Source organism: Oreochromis aureus, linkage group 9, assembly GCF_013358895.1.
Source record: "Oreochromis aureus strain Israel breed Guangdong linkage group 9, ZZ_aureus, whole genome shotgun sequence".
Taxonomy (NCBI): Eukaryota; Metazoa; Chordata; class Actinopteri; order Cichliformes; family Cichlidae; genus Oreochromis; species Oreochromis aureus.
In genome coordinates, this window is record NC_052950.1 from 19,245,963 (window position 1) to 19,263,815 (window position 17,853).

Here is a 17,853-nt window from a genome sequence, read left to right on the forward strand (position 1 = left end):
TGTGGTATTTTTAAATGATTCATTTCTGCCACCTGGTGGCCTTTAGTAACATTACATTTACTAGTCTTAACAACCCAAACCAATATTAAAAGAAACTTGTTCGTACTTATTTGGGGGAAGGAATAAAAAGACACCATGATTGTAATATTTTAAAATATAATGCTCTTTTTATTTGGATCATTCCATATACAAAATACTTTGTCATCAGAGAGGGGAGGGAACTTTTTCAGTCCAGTGTACCCATTTATCACATTAAAAGACCTCGGTGCTGACGTGCTCCAAAACCCATTCACACAGGACTGTTTAGAGCATGAGAGACAAAGTGGGATTGTGCTGTTGTTACGCAATGTCGGGCCGAGCCAGGCCAAAGTCTCACCATGGTCCTACAGTAGCTGACCCTGGTTTTTTCCGCTGTCTGCCATAGAAGAGCAGCAGGAGCCTTCTCCTGAGCCAGCTTTGGTCCTCGTGCCACTGGGGTGGCCCCGCAAGATTCCCATAAGGCAAAACGTTACAAGTATTTGGGGAAAAAATATTTAGAGCCAGAAGGAGAAACTTATTTTTAAAAAGATTTTTACCACAGCAAGCGATAAAGATGCAGCGCTTATAGCTATGAGCAGATTTTCGCTCTGCTGATACCAAACACAAAGTAGTTACTACTCAAGAGAATATCTGTATAGATAAAGTTATGCTTCTTGCCAGACACATGAAAAGCAAAGTGCAATAATTTACTTACAATTCACAAAACCTTTTTTATATTGTTAAGGCTTGATTGATCACTAGATGATTTCAAGTGCTGAGGAATAAATGGCAGGCACCCCACTTTGAGTGTGTAGTTCTGTGTAACTGCTACTTAGCTGAAGAATATAACGCTATCTGATTCTCAGGGTGAGCTAAAGACAGGAACAGCTTCTCTTCTAGAAGTAAAGGAGGTCAGATATGGCGCCCGGCAGGTGGGTCATCACCTGCATTCTGATCCACCAGTGCGGCTCCATGGGGCTGTAGCGCGTGTGAGGACGCTTGGACATGATGGCGTCGGTGATGTCATCCAGCACGGAGACCGAATCCTTCTGCCCGCTGCTGCAGTAAGAGCGCATCAGAGCCATGTTCTGCTCAAAGTGGGTCTTCCCATAATCCTCCTTCACCTCCGAGGGCGCCTCGCTCCACAGCTTATTGGCCGTGGTGGCCACGATGTCGCGGGTCAGGATGCCAGTGGCCACAATGAAGTTGCCCGGTTCGATTACGGACACTTTTACGCCCCACGCTTTCATCTCGTAGCGGAGGCAGTCAGAAAAGGCTTCCACGGCGTATTTGGAAATGCAGTACGGTGACCTCATGATGTTGCCCATCCTCCCATACATGCTGGCCACGTTCACGACACGGCCTGTGGTCAAGAGATACAAGGGGACAGATTTTCGACTCTCCAAATAAATGCATCATAATTTAAAAGTGAATTAAGAGCCTTTAGTGCACTTTTAAAGCTGCTAAGCTTGCAGGTCCAGAGTTCAGATGTCTTTAGGAACATTTCTTGGCTATTTGCTTAGCTCAGCAAATAACTTGGCCAGCTCACTCTTTCTTGAACAGTCACTCATAAGACACTTGTTAACAGAGCTGCTGTTCTGTTAGCGAAGTTTTCTTCTTTCTTCAGCACAACTTTGATAACACTGATTTTTGCTTTACTTCAAAACATAATTTATTCCTATTTTGTAGTAATGTTTTTATATATTTATTCATTTATAATTGTGGTTACTTGAAACCACTTTCAGAAATGTTCAGTGCAAATATGCTTATCAGCATCGAAGGGTTTATATAACAAAGGTTATATAAGGTGTTAACATGTTCTTTCACTTCCAGCCTTGTTTGAATTGTAATAACTCTTCACAGCTCACTCAAAGGCAGATGTAGCTTTCAGATTTTTGCACTTTGGTGCCGTTAGTTTGGATACTGTGTAACGGATTCCTGTTTATATGTCACAGAGGGGAGGAAAAAAAAAATGCAGCTTACCCTTTGCCCTGCGGATTAACGGCAAAACGGCTTTAGTCACCCTGATGGTGCCCCACAAGTTGACCTCTGACACGTGCTTGTAGGTGTCCATGGAGGTAAATTCGACCTCTCCAAACGTTGACACACCGGCATTATTCACCACAGCCCAGAGAACTGGGCAGCAGAAAGTCAGAGAAAGTGAAATGTATGAGTGAAGTCGTCTTCTTTTATGTGAGATCTATCTGATTGCCGAGCAACCTACCCGCTTCAGATTCACCCAGGCTCTCTTTGATGTGTTCCACTGCCTTGTTCACCTGCTCTTCATTGCACACGTCCAGCTGCACGACCTTCATTCGATCTGAATGAAGTTCCTCAAGCTCCTTTGCACCGTCTCCACCTTTATCCTGTAAGTGGGGACATCAGCTAAACTCACGGCCTCAACATAAGAGGTCTCAGTTCAATCAGCTTCAGTGCTTTTAACAAGAACAAGAGCATTAAAACTTTAAGCAAAAATAAAGGTCAGCAGAGTCAGTGACTTCTTAAATCCCCTGTTCAGACATTTATTGAAGAGCCCGTTATTGATCCACTTTGTTTTTTAATTTTCTACTAGAACACTAACATGCTGTTGCTGACATGTCATTTTACACTGTACTGTTTGTAACTAGCTTATCATGCTCATACGTGATCTTATCATCTGCTCGTTTGCTCCTTAAGTAAATCACTTTGTGCCACACATATAAAACAATGCTCTGTGGATGAAGTTTATTATTATTATTATTATTTTACTCATCCCAGAAAAGTTCAGAGGTCACAACTAAAGAAGCGGCCGGTTTTTCAAAGGCTGAATCTGCCAACATTGGTTGCTGTGAAACAGCCGCTTTTACAGCTTTTGAGATAAGCTTAGGATATCTTATCTCAAAAGCATATGTTTCAATCAGTCTTTTTGACTCAGGGAGCAGTGTGGAGGTCAGGTTGAAAAAGGTGTATTTACAGTGTGAAAACAGGTCTCCTGAACGACATACCGCAGGGGATGATCATTCTGATTTTCATGTGGGTGGGATTTGTGGCCATGTTGTTCTTCATTTCCAGTTAGGCTGTGTGCAATCGACACCACATCTTCTTTGGAATTGGAGATTTTCTGGAAAAACGTGTTGCTCACTTCCCGTTTGCAAATCAGGGAAAAATGCAGACTCGATGAGCTGCATCCTTACCTTGAGAAGACATCCGGCAAAGACCGTAAAGCCAAGCTTGTGCAGATGTTTGGCGAGAGCGTAACCAAATCCAGTGTCACAGCCTGTAATAAGCACGGCTTTCCCTTTCACCTACAGAGATGGGTACAGAACAGTTTCCCCCAAAACACACAATTAAAATTACATGCAAATTAGAGAAAAAGGGCTTACAAAAACACGCATATTTCCAAGTGTACCCAACCTCTCTGTACAGTTTGTTTCAGTATAAACAAAAACTTCTATTGCCCACCCCACATTACTGTAGCGTATCTTTCAAAGGACTTTCTGCGAGTTACAAGCATTAATTTAGCATATTACAATGTTTCACTCACATCTGTGTCCCATTTCAATGTTTTGCATGATAAAATGCAAACCAGCGACTAATCCGCGTGTTTGTTGTGACATTACCTCCACCAGTCCTCTTGGAATTCGAGGCGTCGCCACGTACAGGACAAAAACTGCGTACAGCGCAACTATGCACTCGGTCACGCTCGTCTCCGGCAACCCCAGCATCCTCATGAACGCGTTCAGGAGAGCAGGGAGTCCAAAACCCAGCACCACCGTGAGGAAAACCGAAAATGCCACCAGGAGTACCGCTCGGAGCGCGGGCAGCGAGGCCATCTTGGCAGAATGGTGTGTTTACTTTCCTGGCGTAGCGGTCCGCTTTACAGCCGTCACCGCGGGCAGACGGCACGCCCCCCGTATCACTGCAGCGACAAGCCACGGGATAGGGAAGTCCCCTATTGTAATGTGTAACCGCAAAAGTAGCCGCAAAGCATCCGGTTGCAGATCAAAATCGTGTTTTCGGCTAACCCACGTCGCTAAGTAACCGTTATATCGTGTGGTAGTTAAGCAAGCTGTTAAGTGTCGCTCGAACCAACTTCGGGCCGAAATCCACGACAAGCCCCTGACTTAAGCACTGTCCAGCCATTATGTATCAAGAGTAAGCTCTCACTGCAAAGTCACTATGAGGTGTATGTTTTTTAATGTTTTACGTTAATTTTTTACATGTCAATGCTCCGTTTCTAAAAAAACAGGACACTTATTTGGCTCTCATCGAGATTGAGACGGAACCGGAAGTAACAAGGAGGGAAGTTTCTTGACATAAAACATATTTGCTTTGAAGGGATTTCTCCCTCGCTTAATAAAGGTGTATAAAAAAAGAGTCTTTTATCAGTACACATTAGTGAGCAAGTACACTTTGAAGTCTGGGTATATTCTCATTTAGCATGGCCTTACCAAATCATTGATATTGGACTTCTCGAAAGCAACAGCTAAAATAGTTGTTGGATTATTTTGGTCATTAATATGCACAAAAAAACTGAAAATAAATGGGAGGGGGGGTGATAGCTTAAACATGTTAACAACACAAAAAGCCATTGGACCATTTTCAGGGTATATATTTTTTTTTATGTCATTCAAGAATGAAAACGGCACCTAACTCAAAGGATGAGCCAGTGATGTCTCTACACATATCAGAGACAACTTATCAAAGAAGTATGCATGTATAAGTATCTTTTGTCACTTTGTCACTAGCAGCCTGTGAAATTTTAAAGGGACTGGTTCTTATATCACTTTTCAACTTTGAGTACTCAAAGCACTTTACACAACTTACCTAATTCACCCACTCACACAAGCACTTTTTTCTAAGCTCTTTCTGTGTAAGTGCTTTTTATCTCTCATCCACACACTTTCAGCAACTTGGGGTTAGTATTTTGCCCAAGGATATTTGGCATGCAGATAGGAGCAGACGGAGATGACCTGCTACAGCCATAAAGCAAATCCTTTATTCACATTTCTGTAGTTGGATCTATAAAAAATGTCAAACATAAGAATTTGACAGATATAAAAGTGTTTTTGCATATACAAGACAAAAAAAAATCTCAGCAAATCTCAGCATGCTTTTCAGTGTGTCCTTAAAAAACATCTGAGGAAACTGGTGGAGGATAACAGAAGAAGAAGAAGAAAAAAAACATCTACAGTGAAAGTCATGTCCTTCGAGTCACCATGCAATACCATGTGGAAAGCATCTGATTGGCAACTGTTTTTTTCCCCAACATGCCGACATCTAAAGAGCTTTAAATGGCCTGAAGAACTATTCCTGAAGAACACCTGAAGAAATGACAACAAAGCTTGAGTTTGGGCTATGTTGAAGAATAAAGATGATCATACCAAATATTAACTTTTAAGCTCACTGAAATTGTACTGTTTTTGCCTTATATACTGTATCTGCATTTATGTTTGCACATTTTAATAAATAGCTGCCATTTACTAGGAAAATATAAAGAAAATATAAATTCCAGCAAGAAAAAAAAGCACCCGAGCAAATCGACAGCTTTTAGGGATGTTTTTATTGTTTCCAGATAAAAGATTTCCAGCCAACATCCAGGTCAAGTATAATGTGGTAAAATTACAAACCTTTTTCATCTACTAAAAAAGCTGCTGGTCAAGAGTGAGATAACATAGGATGACAGCAGTAGGGAAAGCAGGGCGTTAAGGCACTAAAGGCATCTAGTGTGCATGGCTAACTGACCATCCTACGGCCTTGAGAAGTGCTGTAAACATATCTTTATATCCGTGTAAAACAGGGATTTCTAATTCAAAAACAATAGTATTAATTCTTTTGAGAAAAGAAAATATTAAGAAGTCTGTCAGGTTACTGCAGAGTAAAAAAGGAAAGAATAAACTGAAAAATGACAATGTAAGTGACTACACATCTTAACCACACTGATACAAATGGCCCAGTTGATCTCTTGTTGCCATCTTTTTTTTTCTTTTTTTACAAAAGAAGCATAAACATGAGAAAAAAAAGATTTAATAATCACCTTTAAACAAGCACACTTAGGTTATAAACCTTTTTTCACACTGTAGCAGAACATATATGAGTGTCAGGGTAAATTGAATGATAATAATCTTGCAGGGAGAATTAAAGCCGCTTCCCCTCACTTAAATTGGGCTGTCTTTGGAGTATGGAGTTGGCAGTGCTGGTGGAAAGAGGGACTTGGCTCATTTATAGTTGAAATAAAGGTAGGAAGAAAAACTGCAATCTGCTTTTTTTCTGCAGTATTTTCTTGGCAACAAGTAAACCGTAAGTGCTCTTTTAAAAATATCCCATGCCAATCCTTCTTTATTTGAGAAAAGTATCAAGTTTTCTCTGGATATTGTCAAATGAGTCCATTCCCAAGTAGTCTGCCTGACCTTGCTCCCATTTCTGCTTCCGTTCTTCTGAGGACATCTGCTGGGATTGGGATGCCTGTGCGTGCATGTGCGAAGACCTGCTCTCGCCCTGAAGGAATATGGAACATAACAGCAGGGAAATGAATAAATGACAAGACACGCAGACTGCACACAACATGCTGTTTTTGCTTTTTTTGCTTTTTGGAAGCAACAAACCGCCATACTTAGCCTTTCCAAATTAATGGCTGCAGGCAAACACGCAAAAGCTCTGATTTTAGAGGAAGGGCAGCAACAGCAATAAACCAGGCGCCAACGGATGCTTAATCACTGCTGAGCTATAAAAAACAAAACAAATCTTTGTCTCCATACCTGTTCACTCTCAAAAGTGACAGTTTCACTGTGCTGGAACTTTGTGAGATGAATAAGAAGACAGAAAAGAGGTTTAAATAGCTTTGCATCATTCAAAGTTCAATATAACGCCTATAAATTTATACTGGAGCGTTTCAGCTCATCCACTGTCTGAAAAAGGATCTTTTAGCTCCTTTAAGCTAACTCGGTTGAGATTGGCTTCCCCATGCAGGCAAAAGATCTGAAAAAGATCAGCAGGTGGGATGGACTGTATGTCTGAGATGACTATATTAGGGATATATCCTCTCGCTGACATCTAAGAGCATTTCGAGCAGTCTGAAGCCTCAACTTTTGGCTCTCAGGGATTACTTACACATATGCTGACCTTGTTATTTTAGCCATTTGTTATGAACTATCCAGTGGCTCCATGGTTGTATTTTTGTGCATTAGTTGCAAACGATCTTAGAGACTGAGAGGACATATACACCCAGCCTCAGGGGTTCATAAGCTTAGTGTGCTGCTAGTGCTGGTCTCAAGCTTGGATTAATGGTTGTCAGGGAAGACTATGTGGTGTAAAATCTGTGGTGACCCCTTTAGAAATATATAGTAGCCAAAAGTATACCTTTTTATGATGAGCTATCCTCCTTTGTAACAATACAGAAAATAAGGAAACAGCTCTGTTTTAAAGATAATATCTGATGAGAAGTCGCAAACAGTGCAGGTTCAATTAAACTGTCGACTTACCTCCACACATCCTGAGTGGAAGGGCTGTTCTCCATACTCCTCATGCAGCATGGGGACCACATCACCCGAGTACAGTGTCCACCAATCGAGAAGGAAGTTAGGGTGTGTGGCGGCAACCTGCTCACTCCCTGAAATCTGTTTGGTTTTAGGATCAAATGTGTAACCCCATGGCTTGGTCTTCCCTAGGAAATGGACCACCTTGGCATTTCCACCATATCTGAAACCAGTACTGCAGTAAATGAGAGGATGTACTGTAGATACAGTGTGGTTATAGTTAGATTTACTAAATGAAGCTTTTCTGAATTGTTTTTAATATCAAATTGTAGCAATAAAGACATTTGTATTCATAGACATAAATAGAATAGCCCTGTATGTTAGTGTCAAAAAACATATTATTAAATTCTCTTGTGTATTTAATTGGTCATATTTAATGGACTGGACACTAATATAAGTTTTAATGCTCCAGGAAACATTTTTGGGTGTCTGTGTTTAAAAGCTAGGTTAGCATGAATGAAACAAAATCCTTTTGGAGAAATAAGAATGAGAAATATATTGATCCACCCCAGTTCTGACAGGCTTAGATGTCTTTTTAGCACTGGCAATCTGCACAAGTATACAAATAAACCTGAACCCGACACTGTCGGGTTTGTTTTGCTGTGTTTGTCAGACCTCTAAGCGTTATTGCTGACAACTACAAACAACTAAAGACATGTTTATCTTCCCTGTCATCCTGATGGATGCCAGGAAATGCCAAACCAAAAAAAGCCTGCTGATGAGACCAGAGGTGAAGACACAGAGATGCAATGAGGATGAGAGGGGAGCTTTAGACACAGCACACAATAACCAGTCCTGGAGGCAAACATTAAAAGGTCTTTAAATAAAGTGCTCTATTTTAGGAGTGGGTATCAGCTGCTCTGAGCTCAGAGTGGGCATCCAACCCAGAGCTGCGGGCCTGCTGGGGCGACACTCTAACTGTGCTGCTGGAATCTCACTGCTCATCTCACCCGTAACCTGATGTCATGTCACGATGTGACTACGCGTTCATGTGACCACGTATCTATTTACATCTTGGCTTTGTATCCAAGACACAAGATTTTAGTCACATGGACAGACTGCTGTTGCGTAATATGAATTTCCCAGGGTAGCAGGTAAATATAGTATCTTATAGAGTTTGGTCACATAAAAACTTTTAAACCGCACCTGTGACTTTAAGCATTTCATAATTACTCCATGAGTTTAAGTGTGCTTAGCTGACCGACACTTACTGTTTAAATGCCGGGAGGTAAGTGTAGATGGCTATGCTGCTGAGATTGTAAATGAAAGGAAGGTGTTTTGATATGTCAGCTGTCGCCCAGTTGCTAAAGAAGCCATTCAAAACCCCTTGGTCTCCTCCTGCAACAGAGAAATACGAAGGTGAGTGTGACAGTATGATAAGACGAGTCGCTTTATATGGCACATTTAAAAACAACAGCAGTTGATGCTTTCCAAGTGAGCAAGGCAAATCTCTAGATACATAAATAAATACATAAATATAAAACTAATAGTCACATAAATAAAAAACCTGAATAAACTATAATTTAAGCACATTTTTCAGTGATAAACAATTTACTAGAATAACAAAATTACAATAATGAAAAAACAGAAAACATATTTAATCAATGAAAAACGTGAATTACTTCTTAGAAATAATATATTAAAAAATAACTTAATTTGATTTAATTAGGCTCTGTGGACCAGCTGCTGTGTAGTTCAAACACTGTAACATCTTTTCAAGACATCAAAGTGGATTTGCAAATAGTGGCATATGTACAGTGTCTTTTCCAGCGCTGACTTTTTAATAACATCAGTCATGACAACACAAACAAGCCCCAGGTTTTACAATTCATTAACAGTTTATTAATTTCCTGTAAAAATGTTTATCTTGAAGTTATTAGCCTTGGTGGCATTCGCATGCTGTGAGAAACTCTGATATGGTCACATAACAGCAAACTTGGCTTTAAAAATGCTTCAGGTCAGGTTTTGTTTATTGGCTGAATGTCTTCACTGAAAGAGTGAGACAAATGAAAGGCACACCTGTGACAAACCACATTAGTTCCCAGCTCAGCTCATCTGCTGAGATATAAGCCCAGACAAGCATTTAAAGAAATGTTCTCACACGTTTAGGACACACAGCTGGATCTCATTTTCCTACTGCTACCTGAAATAAAGTAGATCTGATTTTCTAGAAACTGCAGGTAGTGCTTTACCTCAGTGGGTGCACACAGGTTGGGGCATGTGTTTTAGCAGCCACAACATTAAACTCACCAAAGTTAATGTGAACAGTGTTGATTGTCTCATTAGAGGCACGACATTGCAAAAACGCTTCGGGAAACAGTTTGAAAAACCCAACAAAGAGCCCACAGCATTAACCAGGCCTCCAAACTTTGCAGATCCCAATCCAATCACCATCTACGGGATGCGCCTGAGCAAGCCCATTCAAAGGAGGCTACACCCTGAAATCCACAGGACCCAAAGGATCTGCTGCCAAAGTCCCGGTGCCAGATACCACAGGACACCCCCCTGAACTCTCATGTTCATTCCCAGACGGGTCAAAGCTTTTTTTCCTTTTTTCTTTTCTTTTATTGTGGCATGAGGGGGAGGGATATTATTGTCATTAGGTTTCTTTTTATTGCGTAAAAGAGTTTTTTTTGTAAATAATCCTTTTAATTTTTTTCAGATTAAAAGGCAAAAAAAAATCCTAATCAAAGGATAATGTTGGTGTCAGTAGAAAAAATTGAGGTGCTGCCTCTGCAATTACATTGAATATTTCCAAACTTTACCCTACTCCATTCATGACCAGCCAACTTTAAATAATACAAACAGACACAGGCGTTTAAAGACTTTTGTCTCTCACTGTGCTGGTACGTGAATTAACACTGGCCTCTGGGTTTTAAGTAAATGGACTGCAAGTTTGCGTCTGAGTTGCCTCAGGTCCTGGAGTCCAATTGGAGGGCTGTTACAGCCATTTGCCCTCCCTCAAGTTTGGCTGCTTTAGAACTGGGGCAGGCCCTTCTCACAGCAGCAACTTACATAAATACACAACTTATAAAAGTTTGGGAGGCAGGGATCTATTTGATGTTATGTGAGGTGGGTGACAGGTAGACAACTAGACCAGACCTGAGCCTTAAATAAATGACAGCCCCCAAAAATGTGATAAAAGCTCAGTGAATCTGTGAATGAGTCACTGAAATGACACTGACACAGGACGAGATGTTGGCTGTTAACAAAACTTTCACATGTCTCTCCTAAAAAAGCATAGGACTGTAAAGTCTGTGGAACCGCAGACTGCTTCGGTTTAAAATAACACACATAGCTGGCGTTTGTCTGAACCCACAGCCTCCACTGGAGAGTTCAAAACTTAATATGGAGCTGAGTATCTTCATTTTGAGGGGATGAGCAGAACACAGGAAGAATGTGCATCTAACCGGTGCCAGTTTGTTTTGGCAGCAGATAACACTGGAGCCACAGATGCAGAGATAGAGCCTCTGGGTTCAGTCACTTATTTTCTTTCCTCCTCTGCAATTTTTCTTTTCCAATACATCTTTCATGTTCTGCGAGGTAGAGAGGGGTACACATGTATATCATGCATTCCATGCAGGATAGCAGAACCAAAATGCTAAAGGTCAAAGCGGCTTCACCTCACGCCCCAGTGCACACGAAAAGACCATGCATGTCTATAAATAAGACAGCTTTACTTATTAGCATGCCATCAAGCATACAGATAGTGGCATCACACTGAAACAAGGATTTTAAAATTATCCACAAAAAGACACTAAGGGATAAATGAGTTTCAGTTTCCAAAGGGACTCTTTCTCATAAAGAAATAAGAAAATGTCTTTTGTATGTGGTTGAAATCGTGATGTGAAAAATTGTTGTGGCAGAATGAGTCGGCACTTGAAAGCAGTGGCCCATATTAAGCAAACTAATTGGTTTTTCCAGTGGCGCCCCCCCATCCCTGATGGAATCTGTCTCACAGCATCACAAGGGAAACAGATTCAGTGACACTAACAAGTACATGCTTTGGCACTTCCGAGCCTAACTATAAACTCCTTTCGTCTTTTGTTTACTCCACGACTGTTTTCTTTGTTTGTTGGAATTTTTGAGGTCAGAGCAGCCCGAGTAAACTATGATTTTGTCTAGAGTCTGGCCCTTCTATCAGCAGGACTGACAGCTGAATGAAATCAAAAGCTTTTTCTCGGGATATCAGATACATAATAAATACTGTTCTTCACTTGGGCACTTAATTGAGATTTCATCACAATACATTAGATTTTTGGTGTCAGAAGATATTTATAGTCTAAACCAGGGAGGTCAAACTCATTTTAAATTGTGACCCACTTTGATCTCATTAATTGAATTGGCCAAACCAATTCAGTTACATTCAATTTTATCTATAAAGTGCCAAATCACAACAACTGTCACCTCAATGCATGACCAGTGAAACTTCTCTCTCTGTCAGTGTAAAGAAGTGTAACTACATATTTAATCCCTGAAATATCTTAACATAAGAAAAAGAAGTGCAATTTTAAGGATACATGTTGGTTTTTCTACATAATAAAGACATTAAAGAAATTTCTCAGCACAACACTTTGGGTTTAAATTGTGAGAAATAAATACAAGTTGTGGTAGATCATTGCCTGGACTCTGTTGTAATTATTAAACAAAAAGGTTTTTGTTAACTCAATTATTCTTACTTAAATAAAACAGATAATAAGGTAGATAGTGAAAAAAATAGAAACATTTTTGCCATTTCATTTTTTTATAATATAGTATGAAGGTAGGAAAAGCTATAAAACTTGAGACAATATAGTTAAAATCTGACGTTTATGCCCACTTTCACATTTTCCAAAGCCATGCAGTGGGCCAGATTGGAGTCTTTGCCCGGTCTTATGTTTGACACCCCTGGTCTAACCAGTATTGGCCAATTGGCAGGCTTTGGCTACATTTAGGTAAACAGCCCCAGTGAAGAGGAAAGGAAGGATTAAATTTCCCGGACATCTCAAAAGTATCTCCCGTCATCTGACGATGATTGAGTTATTTATTTGCTTTTAAAAATCCATCGTTATTTTTGAACAATGTAAACTCCACAGATAAGAAAGTCTTGGCCTAGATTTCTATGAGCTACACTGGTATCCCCAAAACAGAGACTTGGTAATCAGAAATATGGAGCACTATTTACGACGATCCTTCGGGTTCCCAGCTTCCCTCTAACCCTGAACACATAATATTATTTTTTCTCTGGTTATGTGTTTGGAACCCACGTAGCTGTGGAGCCCCGGACCCTTTCGCCTTGTAGCTGCATGGTCTTAGATGAACTGAGAAACTCTTTTTGCCACTTTAGACTATCACATGTGGTCTCCTGGAAGAAAATCTTATAAGTGGACAACAACTTGAAATTATTTTGACACATGTGCACACAGTACCAGGCATTGTATCACCTGTACATGCTGGATAATAAGTTACATGGCACAAATTTAATTAAAAAGTAAGTTCAAAAGCAAATAGGCAACTTGGTCTGATGTCCACCAGACTCTCTTTGGATAGCTACAATATGTCAGACTCAGTTACTCAGCTACTTTCTAAAATGTAAGTGTTCATTTTTTCCCATTTAGACTATGTAATATTAAAAAAAAATTCTTGAGGAGCACCATGAAACTACGGATCGATGATGATTCTAGCCCCTCACTGAACCTGATATGGCCGGCATAGCTTTGACTACAATTCAGCAACAGTACGCTCCATGGAAAAGTGTTGCTTAATGTCAACTGGTGCTCTGTGCAAAACAGGGCCTCTCAAATTTAACCTTCACCCCACCCCGGTGAGCCCCTGAGAATAACTCAGCAGAGCTCGAAAGTCTCTGACAGGAGAGCCTTGTTTCCAGGCACCGAGCTTGATAAAGACCTTACTTAGAGCAAAAGATAAACAAGCCCAGTTAAACATCGTGTTACCAAGAGCGTTTCCAAAACCCTGTTTGACTCAGAAAAATGAATTTAAAAGGGCAGAAGTTCTGCCCTTGCTATATGATTGCCAATAACATGAAAAGTAGATGGAAACATAAATTTTCACTAACTCCATCCCTGAATCTAAAAAATAAACATGTTACATGTCATAAGTCATTGCATAAAACCAAGTGCATTCCTGAAAATGCTATAATAGCCCTTTAATAGACATTTTATAAAATGCATCCCGGCATTTTACGGCAGCTTACCGTCAAAGCTGCCGTGTTCTGTACAATACTGAAGCAGTTTGCCATGAGTCTCCACAGAAGGACGAAAAACAAAAACGCCAGAGTTGAAGCAATCGGGCCAGCCAGGGTCAGGAGCAGCTGACAGTTCCTCTCTATCAAACAACTCATCTATATTTGAAAGGACCTGAGATGCACAAACAAATCACATGTTTATACACACCAGTGATGTGCAGTATCTTCATTTTCTTTGTGCTGAAGCAAAATGACCTGTTAGCCTCACCATAGTGTCTGCATCCATGAAAACACATTTGGAGTATTGTGTGAGGGTCCAGCAGTGGAGTTTGGTGAAGGTGACGCCCAGTTCGGGTCTCTTCATCATGGCCAAGTGTGCAGTGTCGCCACTGTCTAGCACATCCACCACCCTCACCTCATCGTAGATCCTCTTCAGCACAGACCTAATGATTTACAATACTATGAAATGAATCACTGTCAACCACCCATGTGGAAAACAAGAGTTCACAGGAACGGTAATGTGTATGAGCGAGTAAAACTGAATGTAGGTAAAGTTTCTTACTGGCAAGGCTCTGATACTTGTGGACCAATGAGTGCCACCAGCTTCTTGATTGTATTGTGCTTACGGAGGGATTTGCCCAAAACCATTGCTCCCCGAGCATAGCTGTCATTGGTAGCCAATGTCACAAATGCCTGATCTGTAAAGAAAGAAAACTGAATTAAATTGGTTAAAGGTTGCTCCCATCCAAGTACTAACCACGCCCAACCCTGCTTTGCTTCCAAGATGAGAAGAGATTGGGCACACCCTGAGTTGCTTAACTTAAAGTTGCTTCTTAATATAGTACATACAATTTAAGAATGCTCTCAAACTCGTGTGTTAGTCAGAGTCTGTTCAAAATGTTATGAAGTGGTTGAATTGGTTAGTTGACTTAGTTGAATTGGTCACATAACTGCATCATATGACTTAAATGTGTCATCATTTTCGAAAGCCTCTGTTTTCGCAGTCCACACTGTGACGCGAAAACAGCGTTTTGAAATTTATCCACTTTGGAGAGTGTTTTCAGAAGGCTCTGTTTTCCTAGACCAAAAACGCCGTCTCAGTGTGGACGGAAGGCCAGTCGGAGAGAAAAAGATGTGTTTTCAAATGAAACCGTATTAGTATGGACATGGCCTTAGTTAGAAAAGGGTGAAGCACCCACTCCAGGGGAGTGAGTTGCTGCCACAAGTGGAGGACTTTCAGTATCACAGGGTCTTGCTCATGAGTGAACTGACAGACAGACTGGGACCTAGTCTGTAATGATGAGGTCCATCGTGGTGAATAGAGAGCTGAGTGTCAAAGCGAAGCTGTTGAGGTCAATCTATGTCCTTATGCTCACATATAATCACAAGCTTTGGGTAGTGACCAAAAGAAGGAGGTATGTGGCAGAAATGAGCTTTCTCCGAAGGTTGGCTGGCTTAGAGATAGGCTGAAGAGTGCACTAATTTGTGAGCGGCTCAGAGTAGAGCCACTACTCGTGCACATCCAAAGGTGGCAGCTGAGGTAATTCGCACATTTGACAAGGATGCCTCCTGGGTAAGGTGTTCCAGGAATGTCCTACTAGGAGGTAGACCCACGACATGCCCAAGAGATTGGGGTGTGTCATGGGAACACCATGGTGTTCCCTTTGACAGGTAGAGGGAGGTCTGGGCTTCTCTGCTTGGACATCTTCCATAGATAAGGGAAGAAAATGGATGGATGGATGTGTTAGTCAATGAATTCATCCCATTTAAAGAATTTCCATAACTGTTCTGTGAAAGACCAAACGATGGAAAGATGCTAGTCTATTTCCCCCCCAAGCCCTGCGACAGATTGGTGACCTCGCCGCCTAAGACAGGTGAGATGGGATCCAGCTTCCTGTGACTCTGAATTGAAGAAGTGGAAAGATGGATAGGTAGATATTTTCCTCCAGTGTAACTGCATTGCATGTATTTTTAAAGTTTACTGCAGGAATATGAAACACACACCAAAAACATTACACTGCAGTTGTAGCCTCTTGCCTTTTAGGTGACGCGTTTCTGTGTGGATTCTCTAAAGTATGAATGATCCAAATAATTCATATGTTTATCATTTCAAGTGTTTTTGAATGAGCAACACGATCTAACCTCACTGAAAGTTTTCTCGCAAAGTACCCCATAAAGGTTTAAATGTCTCATTAAGGTGATTTTTATTTGCAGTGTGGCATCTACTCTGTACCACCACCTCAGGCTGCTGGGAGGAAAATCTGTCAGCTACCTGCCAAGTCAAGTCTTGGGAACAACGGCTTGCCTGTGAGAGGACATATAAACTGAGATGACGAAATCAGCATGGCAGCTGGAATAGTTGTGTGACTGTAGCAGTTAGGCCAACACCAATCCCATTTGGCCTGTGCGCTAACCCTCTGGCAGTAAGATACCAATAATGGGCAAGGAGAGCACAATAGATAGAGTATGTCCGACATGCTAGCAGCCTGGAGTTTGTATAAGTTTGGGCCAGTCGGAGAACAATGGTTCCAAATACCACAGCTTGCCAGGAAAATTTGTTCTGTCTCACTGCTTTTTCACAGTGCCACACCTCCTTTCTCTTACGCCCCCTTTTCAATTGGTAGAAACCCTTCTGCAGTATGAATGTAACATTAAAAAAACACCTAAAAGATGAGAATTAGCTCAGCAACAACCCAAGTTACAGTGAAGTCACCGTCCAGGCAGCAGGGTCATTTCATTTTGAGTGAGGGGGACGGTTCCCAGTAAGCTTATACCACAAATTACAAATTAATCATGGCGAATTAGGACACAGAGTAGTGTAGTAGGTCTCAAACTAAGGTCCAATGATAGTAAAGTGGTCTAAAAAGGTACCCTGTGAAATGATTTTATCGCACTGTGTCCACTGCACCTACTTTTAGCAGTTTCCTAATATATACATGACAAAATGGAATACACAGTTATAAAAAGTAGTAACACTGTAATTATGTCACACCGTTAGCTGGTCACTGTTACAAATACAAGTTAATTATGTAAAGTAAGACTGTAACCACTTTAAGAATACTAAACTTCTTATTCAACAAGGGAACAAAACTACCCAAAAACAAAGAGAACAGTGACAAAAGACTATATTAGCTACATATTGAAATTTAATATCACCAAAGTTCGCGCCAATTGCTACTTTTAAAACTTTAGAGAAAAAAACAAATAATTAACAAGAATTTTTTACTATCGACGCTGAGAGTGTTAAAATGTTACCTACCAGCCATGACTGACGAATAAGTCGAAGCTACTCTGTAGCCTGGACTTTGCAGAAGCCTTGCGTGGCGAAAAGGACCGACTAAATATACAGAGGTGGTTTAAATACCAAGATGACAGCAGCCAGACCCGGCGTCACGTGACAGCCCCCAACACACCCACCTGCTGTCGACATGCTCCACCGCTACACAGCAGCACCTCAAGCAACACCGCTTTCAACAGGTTTACAGGTAAACAGCCTACAGATGAAAAAAAAAATACAATTATTGAAAATATTATGCATTACTTTCCCCTCCTAACGTTACGGAAAATTTACAACTCTGAAAAAGTAAAGGGGGAAAAAAGTCTTTGAGTCAGAGATAACGTTGCACTCTCAGGACATCATTCTACAGCTCTGACCTTTCAAACAGCTGCCGGGTATCTCCCCTGAGTCCTGTCATCTTTAGTTATAGTGACAAATGAAAGACGGCGAAGATTTAATGCGTCCAGGAACAAGATGTCCTGTAGTAAACATTTGGCACGTTGTCGCCACCTTGTGGATTGAAGACCGTATAGCAAGGCAGTTATCATACAAACCGTAGTTTAGGAGGTCATTCAGTGCTCTTATTGTATTACACAACAGTGAATTATTTTCAGCTCAAGTGGTGTACTTTAAGAGGAGTGTCATGATTAAGCAAGAGGATGATATGTCATTTTACTGTCTTACATTTAAATCAAAATAATGACATCAAGTGGCAGAATTAAAAGCATACAAATGGGAATATTAACCACAATCTTACCAACATGTTTAACATGCATACAATGGACTATTGCCTGAGGAGCTCAAGAATAATTTGCTGCAAAAAGCAAATATAATATTCTTAAAGTGTTATTTTATTAATT

General features: G+C 40.7%; 2 protein-coding genes across 6 annotated transcripts; both read right to left on the minus strand.

Moving 5' to 3' along the window:
- Nucleotides 1-142: 142 nt before the first annotated feature.
- On the minus strand, nucleotides 143-4,037 carry bdh1 (3-hydroxybutyrate dehydrogenase, type 1). The gene is made up of 5 exons (XM_031732490.2): nucleotides 3,618-4,037; nucleotides 3,192-3,302; nucleotides 2,243-2,384; nucleotides 2,002-2,154; nucleotides 143-1,381 (listed from the first exon to the last, which is right to left on the minus strand). Exons 1-5 carry the CDS (start codon nucleotides 3,828-3,830, stop codon nucleotides 915-917), a joined length of 1,086 nt encoding a protein of 361 aa, XP_031588350.1. The 5' UTR covers nucleotides 3,831-4,037; the 3' UTR covers nucleotides 143-914.
- Nucleotides 4,038-5,541: 1,504 nt separating this feature from the next.
- On the minus strand, nucleotides 5,542-17,451 carry gyg1b (glycogenin 1b). 5 transcript variants are annotated; one of them, XM_031732491.2, is made up of 10 exons: nucleotides 17,371-17,451; nucleotides 17,134-17,210; nucleotides 16,976-17,053; nucleotides 14,279-14,414; nucleotides 13,985-14,159; nucleotides 13,726-13,888; nucleotides 8,744-8,870; nucleotides 7,479-7,707; nucleotides 6,756-6,794; nucleotides 5,542-6,495 (listed from the first exon to the last, which is right to left on the minus strand). In XM_031732491.2, exons 2-10 carry the CDS (start codon nucleotides 17,144-17,146, stop codon nucleotides 6,337-6,339), a joined length of 1,119 nt encoding a protein of 372 aa, XP_031588351.2. In that variant the 5' UTR covers nucleotides 17,147-17,210; nucleotides 17,371-17,451; the 3' UTR covers nucleotides 5,542-6,336. The 5 variants fall into 5 exon arrangements, with proteins under 5 accessions (XP_031588351.2, XP_031588353.2, XP_031588352.2 ...); XM_031732493.2 differs by lacking the exon at nucleotides 6,756-6,794 and having other exon boundaries at nucleotides 17,371-17,447; XM_031732492.2 differs by lacking the exon at nucleotides 17,371-17,451 and having other exon boundaries at nucleotides 7,479-7,695.
- Nucleotides 17,452-17,853: the final 402 nt, after the last annotated feature.

Bases quoted from the DNA above. Each gene is read 5' to 3' on its own strand.
- bdh1 (XM_031732490.2), bottom strand. From the start codon at position 3,830: ATGGCCTCGCTGCCCGCGCTCCGAGCGGTACTCCTGGTGGCATTTTCG. The intron at 3,303-3,617 runs GTAATGTCACAA...CCATCTCTGTAG, and splicing joins TTCCAAGAGGACTGGTGGAG to GTGAAAGGGAAAGCCGTGCT. The intron at 2,155-2,242 runs GTAGGTTGCTCG...TCTGCTGCCCAG, and splicing joins CCTGGGTGAATCTGAAGCGG to TTCTCTGGGCTGTGGTGAAT.
- gyg1b (XM_031732491.2), bottom strand. The intron at 14,415-16,975 runs GTAGGTAACATT...CTTTCTTTACAG, and splicing joins TTATTCGTCAGTCATGGCTG to ATCAGGCATTTGTGACATTG. The intron at 6,496-6,755 runs GTATGGAGACAA...ATATTCCTTCAG, and splicing joins TCACTTTTGAGAGTGAACAG to GGCGAGAGCAGGTCTTCGCA.